The sequence below is a fragment of the Paramormyrops kingsleyae genome, chromosome 25 (genome assembly GCF_048594095.1).
Source record: "Paramormyrops kingsleyae isolate MSU_618 chromosome 25, PKINGS_0.4, whole genome shotgun sequence".
NCBI lineage: Eukaryota > Metazoa > Chordata > Actinopteri > Osteoglossiformes > Mormyridae > Paramormyrops > Paramormyrops kingsleyae.
In genome coordinates, this window is record NC_132821.1 from 24,290,087 (window position 1) to 24,308,506 (window position 18,420).

Here is an 18,420-nt window from a genome sequence, read left to right on the forward strand (position 1 = left end):
ACAAGTCTGTAAAGTAGTCTTTCATGCTCAGTAATCACTGGCTTATTTGAAGTACATACTCATTAGTGTGTCTGCTTTTAGCAATGTCCCTCTCCCCAGACAGGAAATATAAATTAATGTCGACCTTCAACAGAATGAATATATATTTATGAGGGAAGGAAAGGGATGAGGGACAAACTTCAAGAGAGACAAAGGCAGAGGTTATTGTGTCATAAATAATGGAGGAATCATATTTATAATGAGTACTTAAGGAAGCCTTTCAAATGGGGGAACATACAGCCGATGCATCCAGCACTCCTACGACACTCGACCGCTCTTCTCATGTCTTTGATCAGAAAGGATGGATCTGATCAAAAGGCTTTCACATGCAGCCGCACTACTAAAAAGCACACTGCAGCTCAATGGTTTTAATATACCTGAGACTGACTCGCCCAGCAAACACAAAGAGCAAAGTGCGGGGAGTGTGACTGTACGGTTTGGGATCTGATGTCATCATTTGTGAGGGATTATATTTTTTAAGGCGCAGTGTTTTTCCTACCTACGGTATTGACATTCACAAAGAGCATTGAAAGATCAAACAGGTTTAAAGAATGAATCAGAGGGCAAATTTCAGAGGCCTGACCATCAGAATGGCTTATACATCACATTGTTGACCAAGAGGAACAAAACCACTCATTTAATCCCCTTTAGGGACTTCATCTTACTTTCAAAGGGACATCAAAACGAGAGAGGGCTGTAAATTTGATGGTGTTTGGGGCACAGTCTATTGAGGTAGATGAACTTGATGAAAGAGGCATTTAATTCTTATGGTAGTCCTCCAAAAAGGTTTGCAGATTTAAACATTTTTAAAAGTTTTTTTTATTCTGCCCCTGAAACAGAAAGTTGCCCAGGAGTTTAATTTTGGTGGCCCAGCCCTTTAAGACGATGATGATAATGATGGAGTTCATGGTATTGCTTTGCATTGCAAATCTGTCCTGCAACTTGCTCAACTCAGTGTTCACTGCTTTGCCGAATAAAAATTCTGGCGGACCAAGAGCCAAACAAATGGAAGAGCCTTGATCCATCCAGACAATTATTCTGCCAAAGGTTATCTCATGGCATCTGGGCCACCTGAGAGGTTCTGAATCCCAGTCCCTGTTACTTCAGGCATCCCTCCCTGTCGCATCAACAATCTACCAGAATTTCTGCTGCTGGACAGGGCAGAATAATGATATAGATAACATACCATGAGTGTTGCTGATTATGTAAAACCACTATTAGCTAGTCAGACAATCTATAGGCCCGTTGCCCTCTGATATGCAAGTTCCACTTACCATCATTGCTGTCAGCCAGGATGACCACACGGGTACTGGGGAAGAGTGCCCCCACCAGGCCTCCCATGGGCATACTAAGGGTGATGTTAAAGCTCTCCTCGTCCTCATATAGCGAGTCGTCGATGATGATGACGCGGCAGAGCTTCTCACGCTGACCTTTGTCAAAGCGCAGCACGCTGGTGTGGTCCTCGGGCCGGGTGATGTAGTCCGAGTAAGACAGTACCGTGCTGGGGAGGGTGCCCGTGGCAGTGCCTGAATTAAAAAGTGAGCCGAAGACCTTCAGGAGGGTAACACAGAGCAGAAGATGGACAACAGCTTGTGTACCATATACTATGTTAGAACTGAATTCTGCTGGCTTTTAATAAAATATGGGAGGCTATAACATATGTGCAGGAAGTGACATAAACATATAAACAGGAAGTGATATAAACAGGAAGTGACATAAACATATAAACAGGAAGTGATATAAACATACAAACAGGAAGTGATATAAACATACAAACAGGAAGTGACATATAATACTTCTGGGTGCCTCACCCTGCTTTGTGTAACAGATAACCATGAGCTCCTGACTGACATCTCCGGACCTGCGCACAGGCACCAGCAGTTCCCCAATATCCTCCTCAACCCTATACTCAGATTGAGGAATGAAGACCTTGGACTCTGCAGGGCAGGAACCAAAAGTGGGTTAAGGTTAGTGCCACGGAAGTCGCTGAAATGCGGAGGCCTCTGTAGCAATATTCCAGAGCTGTGCATGATTCCTAAAGGATCCTTAATGTACAGCAGAGAGAACTATAAAAGAACACACATTAGACTGTAAGGGACATAAAGATGGTCATTATGCTAAAAATTTTCTGGTTCAAATCAAAGGTAGGTTCCTGTTCTGTTTTATGCAGGATATTCAATAAATAAACAGTATCAGTCAAATGTCTGGACTCACCTATTAAAATAATTTGTTTTTCAACTAGATAAGGACCCTAAGCACACCTTAAGGTTATGTAGTAACAAGAAAAGGGATGGACTGCTGTGACAGATGAACTGTCCCCCATGATCCCCCGACCTAAACCCTATAGAGCTGCTTTGGGATGATTTGGATCAAAGAGCAAGGCAGTCAATTGGTGCCCACAACTTGTGGAAACTTCTTCAGGACTTTTGGAGAAGCATTCCAGCTGGCTACATCTGGAATCTGGCTGAAAGAATGCCAAGAGTCTCCCATGTTGTCATTTAAGCAAAATAGGGCTATTTATATGAGTGTAAAGTTTGAGAAAATTTTGAGATGTTGTGGTCGTTGCAATTTTTGATATGTATTATTTAATATGTATGACTTCACTGCCTGGACGCCTTTTACTATATGGTGAATAACAGCTAAAACAAAGACGATTACATAAAAAAAAGGGGCGTCCAGACTTTTGACTGGTACTGTAGGTTTATATCAAAGGACAAAATTTGAAAATTGTGCCTCGTAGTTTTATAATTACAACAACAGAATTGTGAAATGTGAAGTCTTATGTTGCATGCTAAGTTCATCAGAGGTATGGCGTGAGCAGAGAGGCAGATCGTACCATCGCCCGGGTCCACGATCTCCACTGTGGCTGCGTTGGGAAACTCCAGGACAGCCATGACCGGCTCAGACAGCTGGATCTGGAACTTCTCGGACGTCTCGAACTCCTGGTCTGTGAAGACCTTCACCCTCCAGGTGGCCAAGGTTTGGCCGGGGTTGAACTGCACCTGCTTCTGGGCCTTACCCTGGAAGTCCTTACCCTTTTCTGCCGTGCCATCCTGTGTGCCAATGCCTGAAGAACGAGGGGGGCAGCGCCAAACAAATCCCATCAAATAATTTTCACAGGCTTCAATTTACGGCCATGTCCCTAATCAGCCAAATGATACAGTTACTGATATATCAGACTATATTACAGACCCAGTCTACTTATAACCCAGGCAAAATCCCCCTTCAGTAACCCCAGTGGTCTGGGATATTCACCTCTTCAACTAGATTTACTTCTCAGGGAAGACAGAAATAAAATGTGGCAGAAAAACATTTTTTTTTCCAAAAGTCCAGATGCTCCCTGGGTTACAATGGGGTTACATTCCGATAAACCTAAATCATACGGCGAAAATATCGTAAGGCGATAATGCATTTTATTACAGTACGCCTAACATAACAAACATCATAGCCTGGACTACCTTAAGCATGCTTAGAACACTTACATTAGCCAGCAGTTGGGCAAAATCATTGACACAAAGCCAATTTTATAATGAAGCGTTGAATATCTCATGTAATTTATTGAATTATCAAACCCATCGTAAAGTCGAAATATCGTAACACGGACCACCGTAACCTGGGGAGCGTCTGTATTAAAATGTAAACTTCATTATGGGTCTTGTGTCAGAATATTGTCTAGAGGAAAAGAACATGGGTAAACTCCTAGATGGTACCTAAGCGACAGGAAACAACGAGGCCCGTTATCGGCAAACAAAATCTTTGATGACCCTCATAATAACAGATATCATCCCTGTGATTTAACGTAATCTGAAGGATTATGGCTGGTTATGAAGGGGTTAGGAAACTCAGTTGACATGTCCACATAATATTATGTCAATATAATTATATAATTATAATTATATTATATCCTCCTGAGACCCAAGGAAAAAAAGTGTCCTTCAGTTTTAAGGTTAATTGTGATTTTCTATGTCTTTGGAGGAAATGACATCTTTTTTTCAAATTTATTTTTATTTTTAATTTCACAGCATGTCCTCTTTAGTGTACAAGAGGAATAAATACGTTTCCTTACATCAGTGAAAAGATAGATGCAAAAACAAAATGTCCACTGCAATGGACATAAATGAATGGGTGGCGTCTCAGGAGGATATATACTATCATATTGTGTTTTTTTGCAGGTGAAATCTCAGTTTAATAGAAGTCTCACATTTAATGACTCTGATAGACCTTAAATACTGAAGCTGCAGAAAGCGAGACAGAGATATGATCGAGGTGGATAGTCGCCTGAAAGCTGTGCTATACTCACTGACGAAAGATGTCTCCCCCAGATAGCCTCTGCGCTTGAGGGTCACCTCCAGGAACTTAGCGTCTTCATCCACCAGGTAATATTCTCGCTCAAGAGAAACCCAAGCCCAGTTGAGCCTGAACGGCTGTGGCTTCAGCTTATTACGCCCTGGAAAACAGAAGTTCGACACACTAGACATGGCTGTCGTCTATGTCCAGTAACAGGATAACCAGACGACTTTCGGTTTTGATCTCCTGCCTTGTTTATCTTTACAAACTGACGAAAGTTTTATAAAGAAAAGCTGGAGAGAGAGCAAAGGCAAATATGGGAACGTGACACCGCATGACGCAACGCACTAGAGAAGCTTCCGGAAGCAGACAGAGCTCAGATTTCCTCCATCCTTTTGTATCATCCTCATGTTGGCTACCTGGATGGGGGGGTGGCAGCTCTCACCCGCACGTGCAGCATAAAGGCAAACATGACAGGACAGGGGCCAACCCAGGGTGACGGAACTAACACGGTCACATGTTGGCCGAGCTTGGTGGTCTGATGGTGGTTGTCATGCAGAAGTAATAGGTTCTAATTCCTGTGTGTTCATTCGGCAATAATGGAAGAAACTCTCAGAGTATCGTAAGCCACAACAGACATAGCGGTGTGTATTGGGGTCAAGATGGGGGGGGGGGGGGGTAAATTTATTACCTCCCACATTTAAGGCCCTGGGAACGGCAGGAAGCTCCACAGAATTCGAGCCAGGTATCACGCTGAATCTCATGGGCTGGTCCAAGTTAACCAGACCCTGAAACTCCAGACTGACACCACAACCCTGTACAAGATAAGCGGCCATGGAAGATGTTTTCATGAAGATGTAACAGTGCCAAGTCCTACTACGTTTCCCAAAAAGAAATGCTTTCTGTATGAGGTCCAATGAGGATTAGCATTTCCGCACACAGTCACCTTATCTCTCCCGGAACCGATGTCCCCTTAAGTACCGTTGTGATGTGACAGTAAAACTGTCTCTGAGACTCATTTCCGGTGATGTCAGCAGCGACCCAAAGAGCCGCACGCCAGACTTTTTTGCCAGTGAAATTTCCCAAACAGCTCGGCCCTGATCCTTATCCCTTCCCCTACTCTGGCCTAAAATTAACCATTGGATCAGTGCGTCTGCTTGTGGGAAAAGCTCTGTGGGAACGGCTGGCTCCACCGACTGGGCGAAGAAGCCGGCAGGCTGGTTAAACACCCGGCAGCTGGCATGTCGGGCTGAACATGGCGCAGTATGCTCGGAGATTAGGCTTGGACAGCTGGATATGGGCCGCGAACCCACAAACACATAGACAATGAGGATGCGACACCCGCAGACTGTGCCTGTCCACTCCACCATAAGTGCGCCACCTGCAGGTGACGGGGAACAAAAACAGAAAGCATTTCCGCCCCCCCTACATGCCAGACACACTACCTCAGGTCCCGGAGACCAAACCAGACTGTCCCACTCCTGCTGAAGGGAGGCAGAGGCTCGCAGACGAGCGGATTTTACGGAGCTGTGGCCCAATTAGATGGATGAATTCCACTTTTGTAACAGACAGATTTATGCTGGGGGGGGGGGGTTCACTCACCAGGGTGTATAACACACAATTCATGTGGTCACTGTACAAATCACATTTAGCTGTAGAAATCTCACCATGTTAATAAAATACTGACCCATGTACATTTTCACAGCCGGCTGATATCTGATTTCACTGCAACTGGCACTGGTAGTTTTCATTCACTGCTCCCAGTTTTGATTTGTAATTAATTAATTTTTTTTCATGAGGCATCCACACAACCACCCAAATTACCTTTTGTTTAGTCGTTTTCAGTCCATGAAGTTGCGCTGTCATACCAGGGCAAATTTCACTTCCACTGTCACTCTTACTCCACCCCCCTTGACCTCCCCACTTCCAGACTCCCCCGCCCCCCCCCATCCCCCCCGACACACTCGATGGTACGACCCTTCATGACACCAGGGACAGACAAATGTCAGGCTCATATTTCGGACAGCAAGTTAAAAATACAGGAAACATTCATCATCTTCGTAATAGCAAAAAAAGGGAAGGAAAAACTATCTATTAATCATCGTATAAATCTGAGTGAGGAACCTTTCCACGATGCGCAGAAACCCGTCGTGTTCTAGAATTAGCAAATTACTTACTAGGGGGTAAAAGACAGCATCAGTGCATTATGTTTAATGTGAAGCAGACATAACTGAAAGGAAAGCTTCAAGTTAATCGAATCTAAAGAGCTTAGTCCTGCTTCATCCTGAGATCAGTAGTGTTATGCGTTAAGTGAGGAGTGCAAGCTCAGGCCTCTTCAGACACCAGCACCCCCATTTAGGCTGCCAGTCCACCTGGGCTGCCAGTTTGCTGGAGAAGTGGCTTTTTGGGGAGTTGCTATGCTGCAGCTTCTTAAAAGATTTTTCTTTCAAACTGGTTGATTTCAGGCCAATTTATCAGCCAATTAAATGATTGAACACAAAAAAAAATAATTTCTAAGCATAAATTGATTTATTCTTTTAATTACAAGTCAGTAGAGCATTTCAAAGTTGCATGCAGTAATTGTATGCTATTGTTGTTTGCAAACTTGCTTTTGATTGGGCTTGAGGGAGTGCGGAGAACCATTCCAAACGCGTGAGACCCCCGTGAAATGCTCGAGACGTGGCTGGTCCGACTCAGCTTAGCTGGCAGGCTATTAACCGCACTGTACAGCTTTAAATAAACGGCTGCAAAACTGCTGAAAAGCCTCCCCTAACGCCAGCCTTTTTTGGGAAAGAGAACAACTCCCCACATCAAATCAGTTCATTAAATCCTATAAGTTTCTTTTAACTAGTAATTCCCATGCTGTACAAAAGATATGTTACGTTTCAGACGACTTAAAAGTGGGCAATGCAAGAAAACCACTCAAAAACTACACAGGAAAGTCCTCTGCAGACACGTGCGTTTCTCTAGCTGTGACATCTCCAGATAGGTAAAGATAGTAATTACCTCAAACAAGCAAGCAATTAAACAGTTACCATCTTAACTGAAAACAATGCAACTAGTATTATGGCAAAAGTAAAAATTATTTAAAGCAAGTAAGTAATTGTCCCCATTCAGGAAGTTACAAAAAAAAACAAAAACAAAACACAATGTTATCAAATTACAGATTATTTGTGCTTCTAAAGCTGTTTTTTTCCCCCCTGGGGGACTATTACAGTTACCTGTAAAGCATTCCGGTGTGTACACGGGTTATAAAGCTATCAGGGTGACAATACACAGGGTAAGTTGTTGCTTGAGCACTTTCCCATTGATATTGGGCAACAAGTTTTTTTTTTAAAAAAACTTTAATCGGCAGTGGGCAATTCTTCATGATCATCCAGATCCAGATGAGTTGCCCTTTGTCTTACCTGGGGTACGTTTCCCAGAAGCCCATTCAGTTGCATGCTTCCAGCTATGTAAGTTTCCAACGTAGCAGCTATGCTTTTGGGAAACGCACTCCTAGTTGGCAGTTGCCTGGCATCATTGCTCGAAAAGTTGCCCTGTGTATCAGCACCTTCAGAATTTGGTGTCATTGCAAGATAGTGGGTAACGTTTATAATACAGTGGTCATGAGGTACAAAACACGGCACAGAAAATGCAAAAATATTAAGGTAATATTAATATTAAATAAATATTAAGTAATATTAAATACAAAACATCTTACGGCAAATCTATATTACTACATTACATACCTAAAATATAGCAGGAGAACATTTTAAAATGAATCTGAGGAAGTACTTCTTTACACAGCGTGTAGTTAGAGTATGGAATAGTCTTCCTGCTACTGTAGCGCAAGCTAAAACCCTGGGTTCCTTTAAATCAGAGCTAGATAAGATTTTAACAACTCTGAGCTATTAGTTAAGTTCTCCCCAAACGAGCTTGATGGGCCGAATGGCCTCCTCTCGTTTGTAAATTTCTTACGTTCTTATGTTCTAAATTAGCTACATCCAAAGTGCTGGGGTAGCTTGCAAACACTACAGACGGTTTTTCAAGGTAATAAAACTGTTACATGCATGTAAGTGCGTGTGCATACTTGTCTTGTATTGAATTGAAATTGAAATTGAAATTGAAATTGAAATTGAAATTGAAATTGATATTGAAATTGAAATTGAAATTGAAATTTGAATTGAAAATCTCACACCAGCCAGAGGCTATGGACACAAGACAGGGAACAACCCAGGAAGGGGCACCAGCAGCTATGGGTATGGTAACTCCAATTAACCTCAACATGTTTTTGGACTGTGGGGGGGGGAGAACCAGATTACCCAAAGGAAACCCCATGACAACATAAGGAGAAGATGTAAACCCCACACCAATGGATTCCAGGTAGAGACTTGAACCCTGGTCCCAGAGATGTGAGGCAATAGTGTTAGTCACTGCACAACCATGCCGGCCCTCATTTCCACACTGTTCATAAAATTAAATGTGAAAAAAAGTTCCATTTTAACAGTAATGGCAACCGGTCGATTGCGATTAATCTCCCAAGGGGAATCCCCCTGGTTGGCGAAATGGGGGTCGTCAGTCTGTGATACTGGGGTCATGGGATGAAAAGTTTGGGATCCCATATTATAGAGGAGAGTCCTGTCATCACTATGAGTTTTATAGCATACCCAATTACACTGCACCTGTTTGCTGAATGGTAATTAATAAAATTAATGAACAACCAAACAGCATTCGATAGTTATAATATCCATCAGGGCATATTATGTGTGCGCCACCTGACTCTGGGAGTTAATTAACAGCGCTGAATTACAAATGAAGATAAAAATATATACAAGTCATGAAAAGGCCCCATATCGGTGATCCGACACTTATAGCATACCAAAATGCACGGTGGGGGCCATGTGAGGGTTAGCTGGGTGGCTACGCTAGCTGTGGGATGGCCTTCGTGGCCTTTTGACCAGACAGAAGGGAGTTCCGAGCCTGCAGTCTGGGCTGGCAACATAGTCGAGGACAACGATAATTGTGACAAAGATGGCCGCAGCGAGAGGGTGGCGAGACCTTGTGGCAGGTGTGGAAGCACACTGTACCACTCCCAGCATGAGAGGATTGGTAATTAAATGACCCCCCCGCCCCCGCGCGTCCCTTCATGAGCAGGAGCCGAAATTCACTCATCATCAGACATAGTTTGCACAAGCTGTTCACGTAATAAGTTTGTGACATATACAGGCAACAGGTGCCCATTAGTGAAAGCCACCCAGGAGAAAGCAGGGGCGGGGGGCACTTTAGCCCCCACTGGTCGTTAATTTCACCTCAGGCATCAGGAGGGGTGCTCTGTCCACCCCCCGCAATCCTGTGCTCCCCCCAGCTGCCAGCTTTGGTCCTCAGAGTAGAGACAACTGGGACACGTGGGGGGGGGGGGGGGGGGCAGCAGTCTGGGTGGCTGACACCACGTATCACAGCATGTCTTCTCCTCTGTGGTGTGAAGCCCAGTTTGGAGCCAGCGTGGATCATTTTGGCAGAAACCGATCCGCCGGTTCTGGTATCAGCTCAGAGTAAACGGATTGCCCTTTCGTTTGGACAAGAACCATAACCCTCTCTGACTGTACCTCTCTCTGGCACAGAGCACGACGGGTGAAATTCCCCAGGCCTGGAGCAGAGACCTCCGACGACATTGTGCCCCTGTGGTATTTATGCGATTAATCGCGTGCCAGCAAGACTGTGCCAGTAGCTAATGATCGCATTCACGGTGATCCCCTCCAAAACAGCTCCTTATAAAGTTACAATGACGGCAGCGTGAAGGAGGACTCTTTGGCAAAAAGTATTTTATCCAGACATTGGTGTTAATTCCGCTATAGAATAGCCTTTGCCAATAGCAGAATGTCTATATATCACATTAGATTGTTTTAAATACCCATAAAATTCCACACAATACTTTTATTATTGCTGGGCAAAATGCTTTATTACGCACATATTTATTCAGTCATGCCCCCTGTTCTCGACCAAAATGATTTACACCTTTAGTTGGACTTAGCGCCCTGATATGTCGCGGAAGCGTGTCCGGCGTTTTTCAACCTTTCAGAACTGCTGCTGGCTCGATGTCCTCAAGGCGCCCCGCGGTCCAGGCGCCCCGCGGTCCAGGCGCCCCGCGGTTCAGGCGCCTCCGGGACGACTTGCGCAGTTGCTGGTCTAAGTAAGTATCTTTAACCGCTACAGGCTAACCTAAATTACCAGTGACACTTTAACGGCTTGAGAGGAGGTTTGCTGGGATGCTAAGAATGATATTATGTAGACGGCGTGTAAATAAAAGCAAAGTCAGCATTTCCACACCTGAGAGCCTGAGGAAGGTCACGTCTGGCCATACCAAGACACAGTCATGTTGGGATCCTTGCACGTCTACTTTTCCTATATTGCTGCAAATATGGTACGGTTTTCAGCTGAAATAGGTCTTGCGCAAATATTCAGCGTATTCCACTGTTTGAATGTGTATATGATGACCAGATTCTCTTGGTAACTGAGACTGAAGAGACTGCACTACCTAAGAAAGACAAAGGTTGGTGGCCATGTTGGTATCTTTTGCAAAGAAATTGACAACAAGATGATCTTGGGGACGTCCCCTAGGGATAGCAAAGGGGAGATCCTTTCGATACCCCTCTTTGCTCCATTCAGCCATGAATGAGAGGGTGTTGGCTCTTGAGTTTTCAGTTGGCCTCTTCATCCTCGACCCCCAGTACCCACACAAAAAAAAACATGATAGCATGTTTCATTGTTATATATTTGGATAGCAGGTGAACTCCACGCCATACGAGTCGAGGACATAACAGGAGGAATCGGCTAATGACCCGCAGAATGATGCAACGTCAGGCAACAGGACTCAGTATGGGACCTGAATATATCCTCACTGAGTGACAAGAATGACTATGGCTTTTATAACATTTCCTCATTAATCTTTCCATTTTTACTTCCCCTGCATCCTTCGGCGGTTCATGGAGGTCAATTACGGCCATGTGCCGAGGCAGCAACTGCAGGAACTTCTACCAAGCTATGCCATTAACTATAAAGCACTTACGCCAGTCTAACGATCCGTCATGCGCGACTTCGGCCAAACAATGCAAACAGCTGCCTACTAAATCGGAGAATTTACAGGAAAACTTTTCCCAGTGTGATTTGGGGAGTTGCTTTTAGGATGCCGAGAGGCTGGAGAGCTTAATTTAGGTTCTTCCTAGCATTTCCCAGATTCCATAACTGGCATTACGGATGACAGCGGTATTAATAGTGACATGCCCCCCTCCTGCACAGCACACATACTGTAAATGTCCTGCAGGCCACCTTCTGAATGGGGGGGTCACCCTAACATACCACACGTCACAGGAGGAAGGCGAGCCCGGCTGGCTCCGGAGCGGGACGCCACTGCACCTTGCGTGAAATTCTGGTGCTAACCTGAAGCAGACGTGGCAGGTAACACAGTTTTTAAAGGGCGATAAAGAGGTGAGGGACACGTAATCTTTGCAGTCAGATATGGAGAGGAATCAAAAATCAGGATGCGGATACCAGGCGATCCACTGGAGGTGAAGTACTTTCCCATCTGTGAAGGATAAGAATAATCTCCAGACTCCACCCATCAGCCAAAGCCCTTGAATGAGATAAATCCTCACACTGCCGCAGGAAGAAGGGACCGTAAATCCACTCTATTCTGTTGACATGGGTGACGGATCGAAACCCAAGCAAGACCCAATGCCTGGGAGACCTGTACATGGAGGTGACCTGTTTCTTGAAGGCGGAACACAAGGAGTGGATTTAAAATTTTGAAGTATGCTGTAAACCCAAGCTTGATACGTCTAATGGTGAAATATTGGTACGCTATCAAAAAATCATCACACAGATAGTTCCACTAAAACTAATTAGCTTTCATTCTTCTAAAATACAGATAATTGATTTTAAAGTGAATAGCCCGAGGTTATCGGCCAATCTGACATGGGCTAGGATTCCCACTGGACACGGCCTCTTTGAAACCGGATCCTCGGGTTCTCCATCCACACCTGCCTTTGAAGGCTCCCACTTTCCCCAGGTCCCTCGGAGTCTGCGAGGAAGAACATTCCTTTCTCCTCGAGCGACCGCATGGCGCTCCGTGTCATCTGCTGTCGGATGCCTGTTTGACTGACGAATGACATCATTGATTACATGCCCAAGGGGGGGCTTTCATTCCCACCCACAGACAGGTTAATGGGCATCCACACTAAAACGGCCGGAAGGATTACTTTTCCGTTGTCTTGTTGATCTTGACATGTAACTGCTAAATAAGCCTTTTTAAAGACCCCTGCCTGTATACTTGAGCAAAGTGTTATTAATTTTAAAGAATCCCTTCAAATATAGTGTGTACTTTGCTAGTCCAGTCACTCAGTTGTCTGAAAATAAATTAAGTAATGTTGACTACATTATATCTGATATGAGTTATGGAACCATCATGGAGTGAATGCTGAACCAGTAACCGGCACATGGAAATTTGCGGTTTTATTAAAGAGCATTGATTAATGTGGGAGCCTCCCTTCTGTCTCAAAGCCTTATCTCTGTGTCCCTCTCTCTGCACTCCCACAGCCCGGAGGTGAACCCTTGATGACTAGCTGGCCCAGCGACGCCTTAATCTCCTTTGGCCCCGGTTGTGGATCCGTGAGCTTAACGGACACGGGCTTGTAGGAGCCAGAATTTACTAGGTCAGCCCCACAACAGGGGTTTTGTAAACCCAAAGTGTAATAGAGGTGAACAGCCAACATAGTGAGATGCCTGATCCGCCCTCATTAGTCCTCCTCCAACTGAGGATCTTTCCAAATTTCTTAGCAGGTTGCTGATTATCGGATAACGGCCCCCGTTTCACTTATGCACTTACGCGACCGCATCTGGAACGCGACATGACTCGTTCCTCTACGTTTCCCCGTGCTACGGGAGCCATACGCGGTCGGACAGCAAATGCCTTCGGGACAAAGCGGGACTCATGCATTCCCAGGCAGAAGAAGCCGGAGCTCGATGCCAACTTCCTGCGAGCGTGAGGCAGGAACAATGGCAGCCCCTGTTTCCCCGCTTAGAAGAGCCGCAAGGTTGGCCCCCTGAAACACACACTGGGCTCTTACGCATGCTTGCGCGACGGAGGTCAGACCCTCGTTCTCTTGTTTTCCCAGCAAAGCTACATGGTGACTGACACTGGGCCAACTCTGGCTTCAGCATTAAAGTGGAATAAAGCCCACCCCCCCACCCCCCCCACCTTACAGAAGGCCTGACCGAGAACATCCATTAGCCGGGGGGGAGGGGGCAGCTAACCCTCTGCCGATCTTCAGCACCTAGTCTGTCAGGACGCCTGCATGCCGGCCAAGAAGTGCAGCCCAATCCCTGGTTTCCCTTCAGCAAAACAAAACAGACAATACCAGTAAATACCAGCTGGTGGAGACGCTGGGCCCCAGACCAACTATGAAAAGGATGGTTTGAAAAGGTGATGTTCATCCACTTTCCAGCTGCCGTGCTCTTCAGTGTGGGGTGACCACTGGTCCAGATTTCATCCAGACAGTCCGGTTTTCAGGCCCGCTAACTGGGCTGCCGCTAACTCTCCAGCCTCTATCGCAAAACAATGCGCACACACATATACTACTGAAGGCTTGTGGGAGTTTTACTTACACAAAAATGTCTTGAGGGCAGAACATAAAATGATTTGTTCAGAGTGATAACCACTTAGATTTTAGATTGTAGAGGAGATGGGTCCAAACAACTAATGGAGGCAAGACCAAGACATCTGATTGGTTGGTCCTGCCTCTTATGGTTGCTTGGACCAACCTCCTCTACAATCACATTTGTCTGAACCAATCATTTTTCATTTTGTCCTCAGAACATTTTTTGTGTAAGTCCCATAAGCGTACGGAAGCTATGCTTGCAATATTTTATTTATGTCATTGTCTCGAGATAACAACAAATGACTGTGATAGATATACCATCACCCCCCCCAAGAGCTTTTCATGGTTGACCTCCTTTATGACCCTCAGTCTTTCTTTTGGGACACAAGTGGTCAGAATGGCTTCACGGTCCATAGAGGGTAAAATCCGGAAGGACCTCTGTGTCTGATATGCACCAGTGATTGGTTCCTCTTGGTTCTCCTAATGGGGGGGGGGGGGGGGAGGGGGTGAAACAGACACTTGTGCTAACAGCCACATGTGTCACATCAGCTGAGCACAGGGGGACGTGGCGGCAACGACCCCCCCTGCTGTGAGTTCACCCCTAAAATTAACTCCCCCAATTCAGCACCTTCCCCCCCCTCCGCCCCCGAGGGGCCGCAAGGGCTGTCCGTGCATGAAATTGTCCCCAAACATCCCCCCGAGTGCCATCTTGCCATATACCCCATACCTCCGTACAGAGTCAGTGTTGTGATAAGCAGCGTCCCTGGGACGCCAGACACCAGCTGGAGTTGGGAGTCTGCCCCCCCCCCCGAGTGAGGCTCTGAAATAGTTTGTCCCTAGTAAGGGCGTCTCCAGTATTTTTTTCAGTAATGAAAGTGTTCACGTGCTGCTGATATTTTATGTGTATTTACTATATTAAATGCTTCACGTTGTAGAGAAATCTGGTGTTGCAAATGAGGCAGATGGCACACAGGCGTCTGTGAAACAGAACTCGCTGTCCCTTTTTGTATGAAAATAATGTTTCCTTTCATTTCCGTCCATTGCTGTTTTCTTCCATGATGCCCTTTGTAAGTCTAACTAGCTGTTAATTTGGGTGACAGGTGACTCCCCATTGGTCATTATCTGCTGGAAAGGGGAGGGACGTCCATGAATTTTATTGGATTAACGCAGGGTTGCTGAGCTGTATGTATGAGCTATAAGACCTGTTGTTGTCTGTTTCTCGTTCAGCGCTTCTTAAGTGATAAGTATCTTATTGCTAATTGTTAGCGTAAAGCCCCGGGAAGTGTGAAACAGCCTCCATTGGCCAGTTGCCTTGTGATAGTGCAACTGCTCCCTCCCTCCCTCCGTGGTGCCCTGGGCTATGGGGGCACTGTGCCCACGTCACAGAGGGGTGGGGTTCCCTCATCAGACAGAGCCACTATCCTGTCTGCTATCCTGTCATGCCAGCAGCATGTACAGCAATGGCCAGAACAGGGGCAGGGCCATAGGGGCACTGGGCCCAGCTAAAAGCGGATTGGTCCTTGGAGTGCCACCTCCCCTGTCACTCACCGATTCAAAGCATATCATTGGCTATTGATCAGGTTGGTCCCTTTGCATGAATTTTGGCCCCTCTTATGACCCCACTGTAAAAACATCCTATAATCATCCCTGGGTGTGAACTGTTAATAACTGATACGCATTGTTATAAGTCTGTTATAAGAGACTGTCTTCTCAGGTAGGCCATGATAGCACAGGGAGCGGCACGTGTTGCATGGAAGTTCTGCTGAATCAGAGGCTGATCTGTCTCTAGGATGCCGATCTCTCACCGCCCTGTTTCCCACACTCGCCCCTGACCCGCAGCCCCCACCCAGCCTGCCCCAACACGCCCTCAGCAAAAGCCAGGCCTTCCAATCCGTCAACAGACATCTTTTTTCTTCTCCTTTATTGTGTCAGGTACCCCCAGGCTGTCAGCCTTTTAAAACCCCCACCAGCAAGCCCAACACACACACACACACACACACACACACATTGCTTGTGTGAGCTTTGGCCAGACTGGGTGAGACTCTGACCAGATGTATCTCTGCAGGAACAACATCACACCTGGCGCAGGTGGGTTTACCAGGATCACTATTAATGGGACAGCAAGCACTGGTTTTGTTCCTTTAACTGGAGCCCTTGTACTCCTTTCCTGTTTAATGGGGCCTCACTCTGACTGCTGCTGAGCCGTTCCACAGGTACGAGATCCAAATTGAATAATATAAAGGAATATGCAAAAAAAATTAAAACTTCTTGGAACACAGACTCCTTGTGATTATTACAAAGCTGAGATGTTTTTTGTGGGGGCAGGATTCACGTCACACTTACCTTTCATTTAGAGAAGCATAGTGTTTTTATGCAAGCTGACAAAATCAGCAATCGTCCTTAATTAGAGCACTGAATTTGTCTCTATATATGTGCATAAATATTGAGCTGGGAAGCATCTGGGAAAAACCGCCGAGAACAGGTGACTAAATACAAAGCATTTTAGCATTTAGCCATTTAGGACAGAAATATCCAGTTTAATAACTCATTTTGATTATTTTGACCTGGATTTCAAAGAATTCCCTTTACGAAAAGGACATGATACCCATTGTAAAAAACAGAGCATGTCGATATGCCAATTGCTCTCAATACAGAATAATCATAGCTCAAAACTTACTGTAATGTATTTCAAAATCTCATAATGCATATACGACTACAGTTCAAATGGCATAACACCCACCTGTCATATTTTGTTACTTTACTTCGCGTTTGCTATATATATATCCCTGATTCTGCAAAACTGCAATGCATAGTGATATTCTTAACTGCACCGTCTATCTGGAGCGATTTAAACAAATCACTCGTGTTTTAAATCAGCCATCATTTTTATAGATCTTACACTTGCTTTCAGTTGCTAATAAAAATGGCTGCCGTTTGTATATTTGAAAAAGTTTTGAAGGCTGAAAATACCTGGGACAGTAGCAAATGCTTGAACTCAAGGTAACAAACCACAACCATGGGAAATATTAAAATGAATGCAAATTCTGCTTTTGATCAGCACGACTATTGTAAATATGCAGGTTTCAGGAATTGCCACACTGGATGTATAATCTGCAGAGTTATGAAATCTAAGATGGAAGTGTCATGTGACATCTGACCAAAACTGAATTTGCTGGAATATAAATATACACGACCGCTGAATTCCCAAGCTCTGCCGGCTTAGCAGCTCCGGAGAAACGATACTGATCAAAAAAGACGGCGCTACACCCGAGCGATATGTCGGTATACCTGGTGCAGGGTCACAGCTGGCATGACATTTTGCCAGCTAGCGACAATGAAGCACTCGGAAATAAAATGCTCAAACACTCCCTTCTTAATGCTGAACAGAGGCAAATTGCTGTTCGTTTCAAGTTACACTGCAAGGTGCCACCAACTGTGTGACTTTTGGGGAAGGTCACATGGTCTCTTCTATTCCTATCGCTCTGGGTAAGATTTCCGTTAGAACGGGAAAGCGGAGTGCAGTGCCAAACCGGGCACGTTTCACTTCCTGGTGTCACCGCCAGCACCATGAATAGTTTCAACACAGCCGGAGACCTTTTGGTTTCTGAATTGCTCCTCCCTCTCAAGAAGAAAACTAAAAACACAGTACAGCAAGTGAGCCCTTATTATGCACTTATTATGATCAAAAGCTCTACTTCAGGGGTCACCAACCTTTTTGAACCTGAGAGCTACTTCACAGGTACTGAGCCCTACGAAGGGCTATCAGTTTTAAATGCTTTTTTTTTTAGATATTGTCATTTTCAAATCTATATACATGCAAATGTGATTAAAGAAGAATAGCAAAAGGATAAAATTAAAATTTTAGACACTGCTCACTGGTGAGTCGTGCTATTTGTAGAACAGGTCCGCGGGCAACTCATGTGGTCCTTGGGGGCATCCTGGTGCCCGCGGGCACCATGTTGGTGACCCCTGATCTATATCTTTGAGGTGTGTTGCTGAAAATGCCTATTAACGGGCCAAGACATTTTCAGACAAGGGTTTGGTGTTTTTTTAGATCTTTTTTTTTTAATCTTAAGCCCAACGGAAAACAGCTTAACGTGACACTAAAACAGGCCTTACCACTGTCTTCTACTGTGAAGTAGAAAATGTCACTTGTGGCATTGTCCCCATCCAGCAGCACATAGCAGATCTTCATGTCATCGATGTCAGCTGATGGAAACAGACAGAAAAAAATCAGCATCTTACAGAAACGCAGCATTTTGACATTTTCTTACAAGCTTAAAGGTATTTGTAGACTAAAAGAACTAAATAACTTTCAGCATAATTAAATGTAATTTGTTTTATGCTAATCTCCATGTTGTTTTACCCACTATAAAGGGTCTGGACAAACTATTTTGATATCCCAAATGCCAACAGAGCACATTTATCTTACTGCTGTTTTACAGACAGCCCCAGTTTA

General features: G+C 45.0%; 1 protein-coding gene across 1 annotated transcript in view; it reads right to left on the reverse strand.

Annotated features, from left to right (window-relative positions):
* Positions 1-18,420, reverse strand: part of frem3 (Fras1 related extracellular matrix 3) — a 36,044-nt gene that overhangs the window by 12,348 nt on the left and 5,276 nt on the right. The window contains exons 2-6 of the mRNA XM_023799146.2: positions 18,081-18,170; positions 4,340-4,486; positions 2,876-3,106; positions 1,851-1,976; positions 1,314-1,565 (exon numbers count right to left, since the gene is read on the reverse strand). Coding sequence (XP_023654914.2) covers positions 1,314-1,565; positions 1,851-1,976; positions 2,876-3,106; positions 4,340-4,486; positions 18,081-18,170 — 846 coding nt within the window. The remainder of the gene's footprint in view (positions 1-1,313; positions 1,566-1,850; positions 1,977-2,875; positions 3,107-4,339; positions 4,487-18,080; positions 18,171-18,420) is intronic.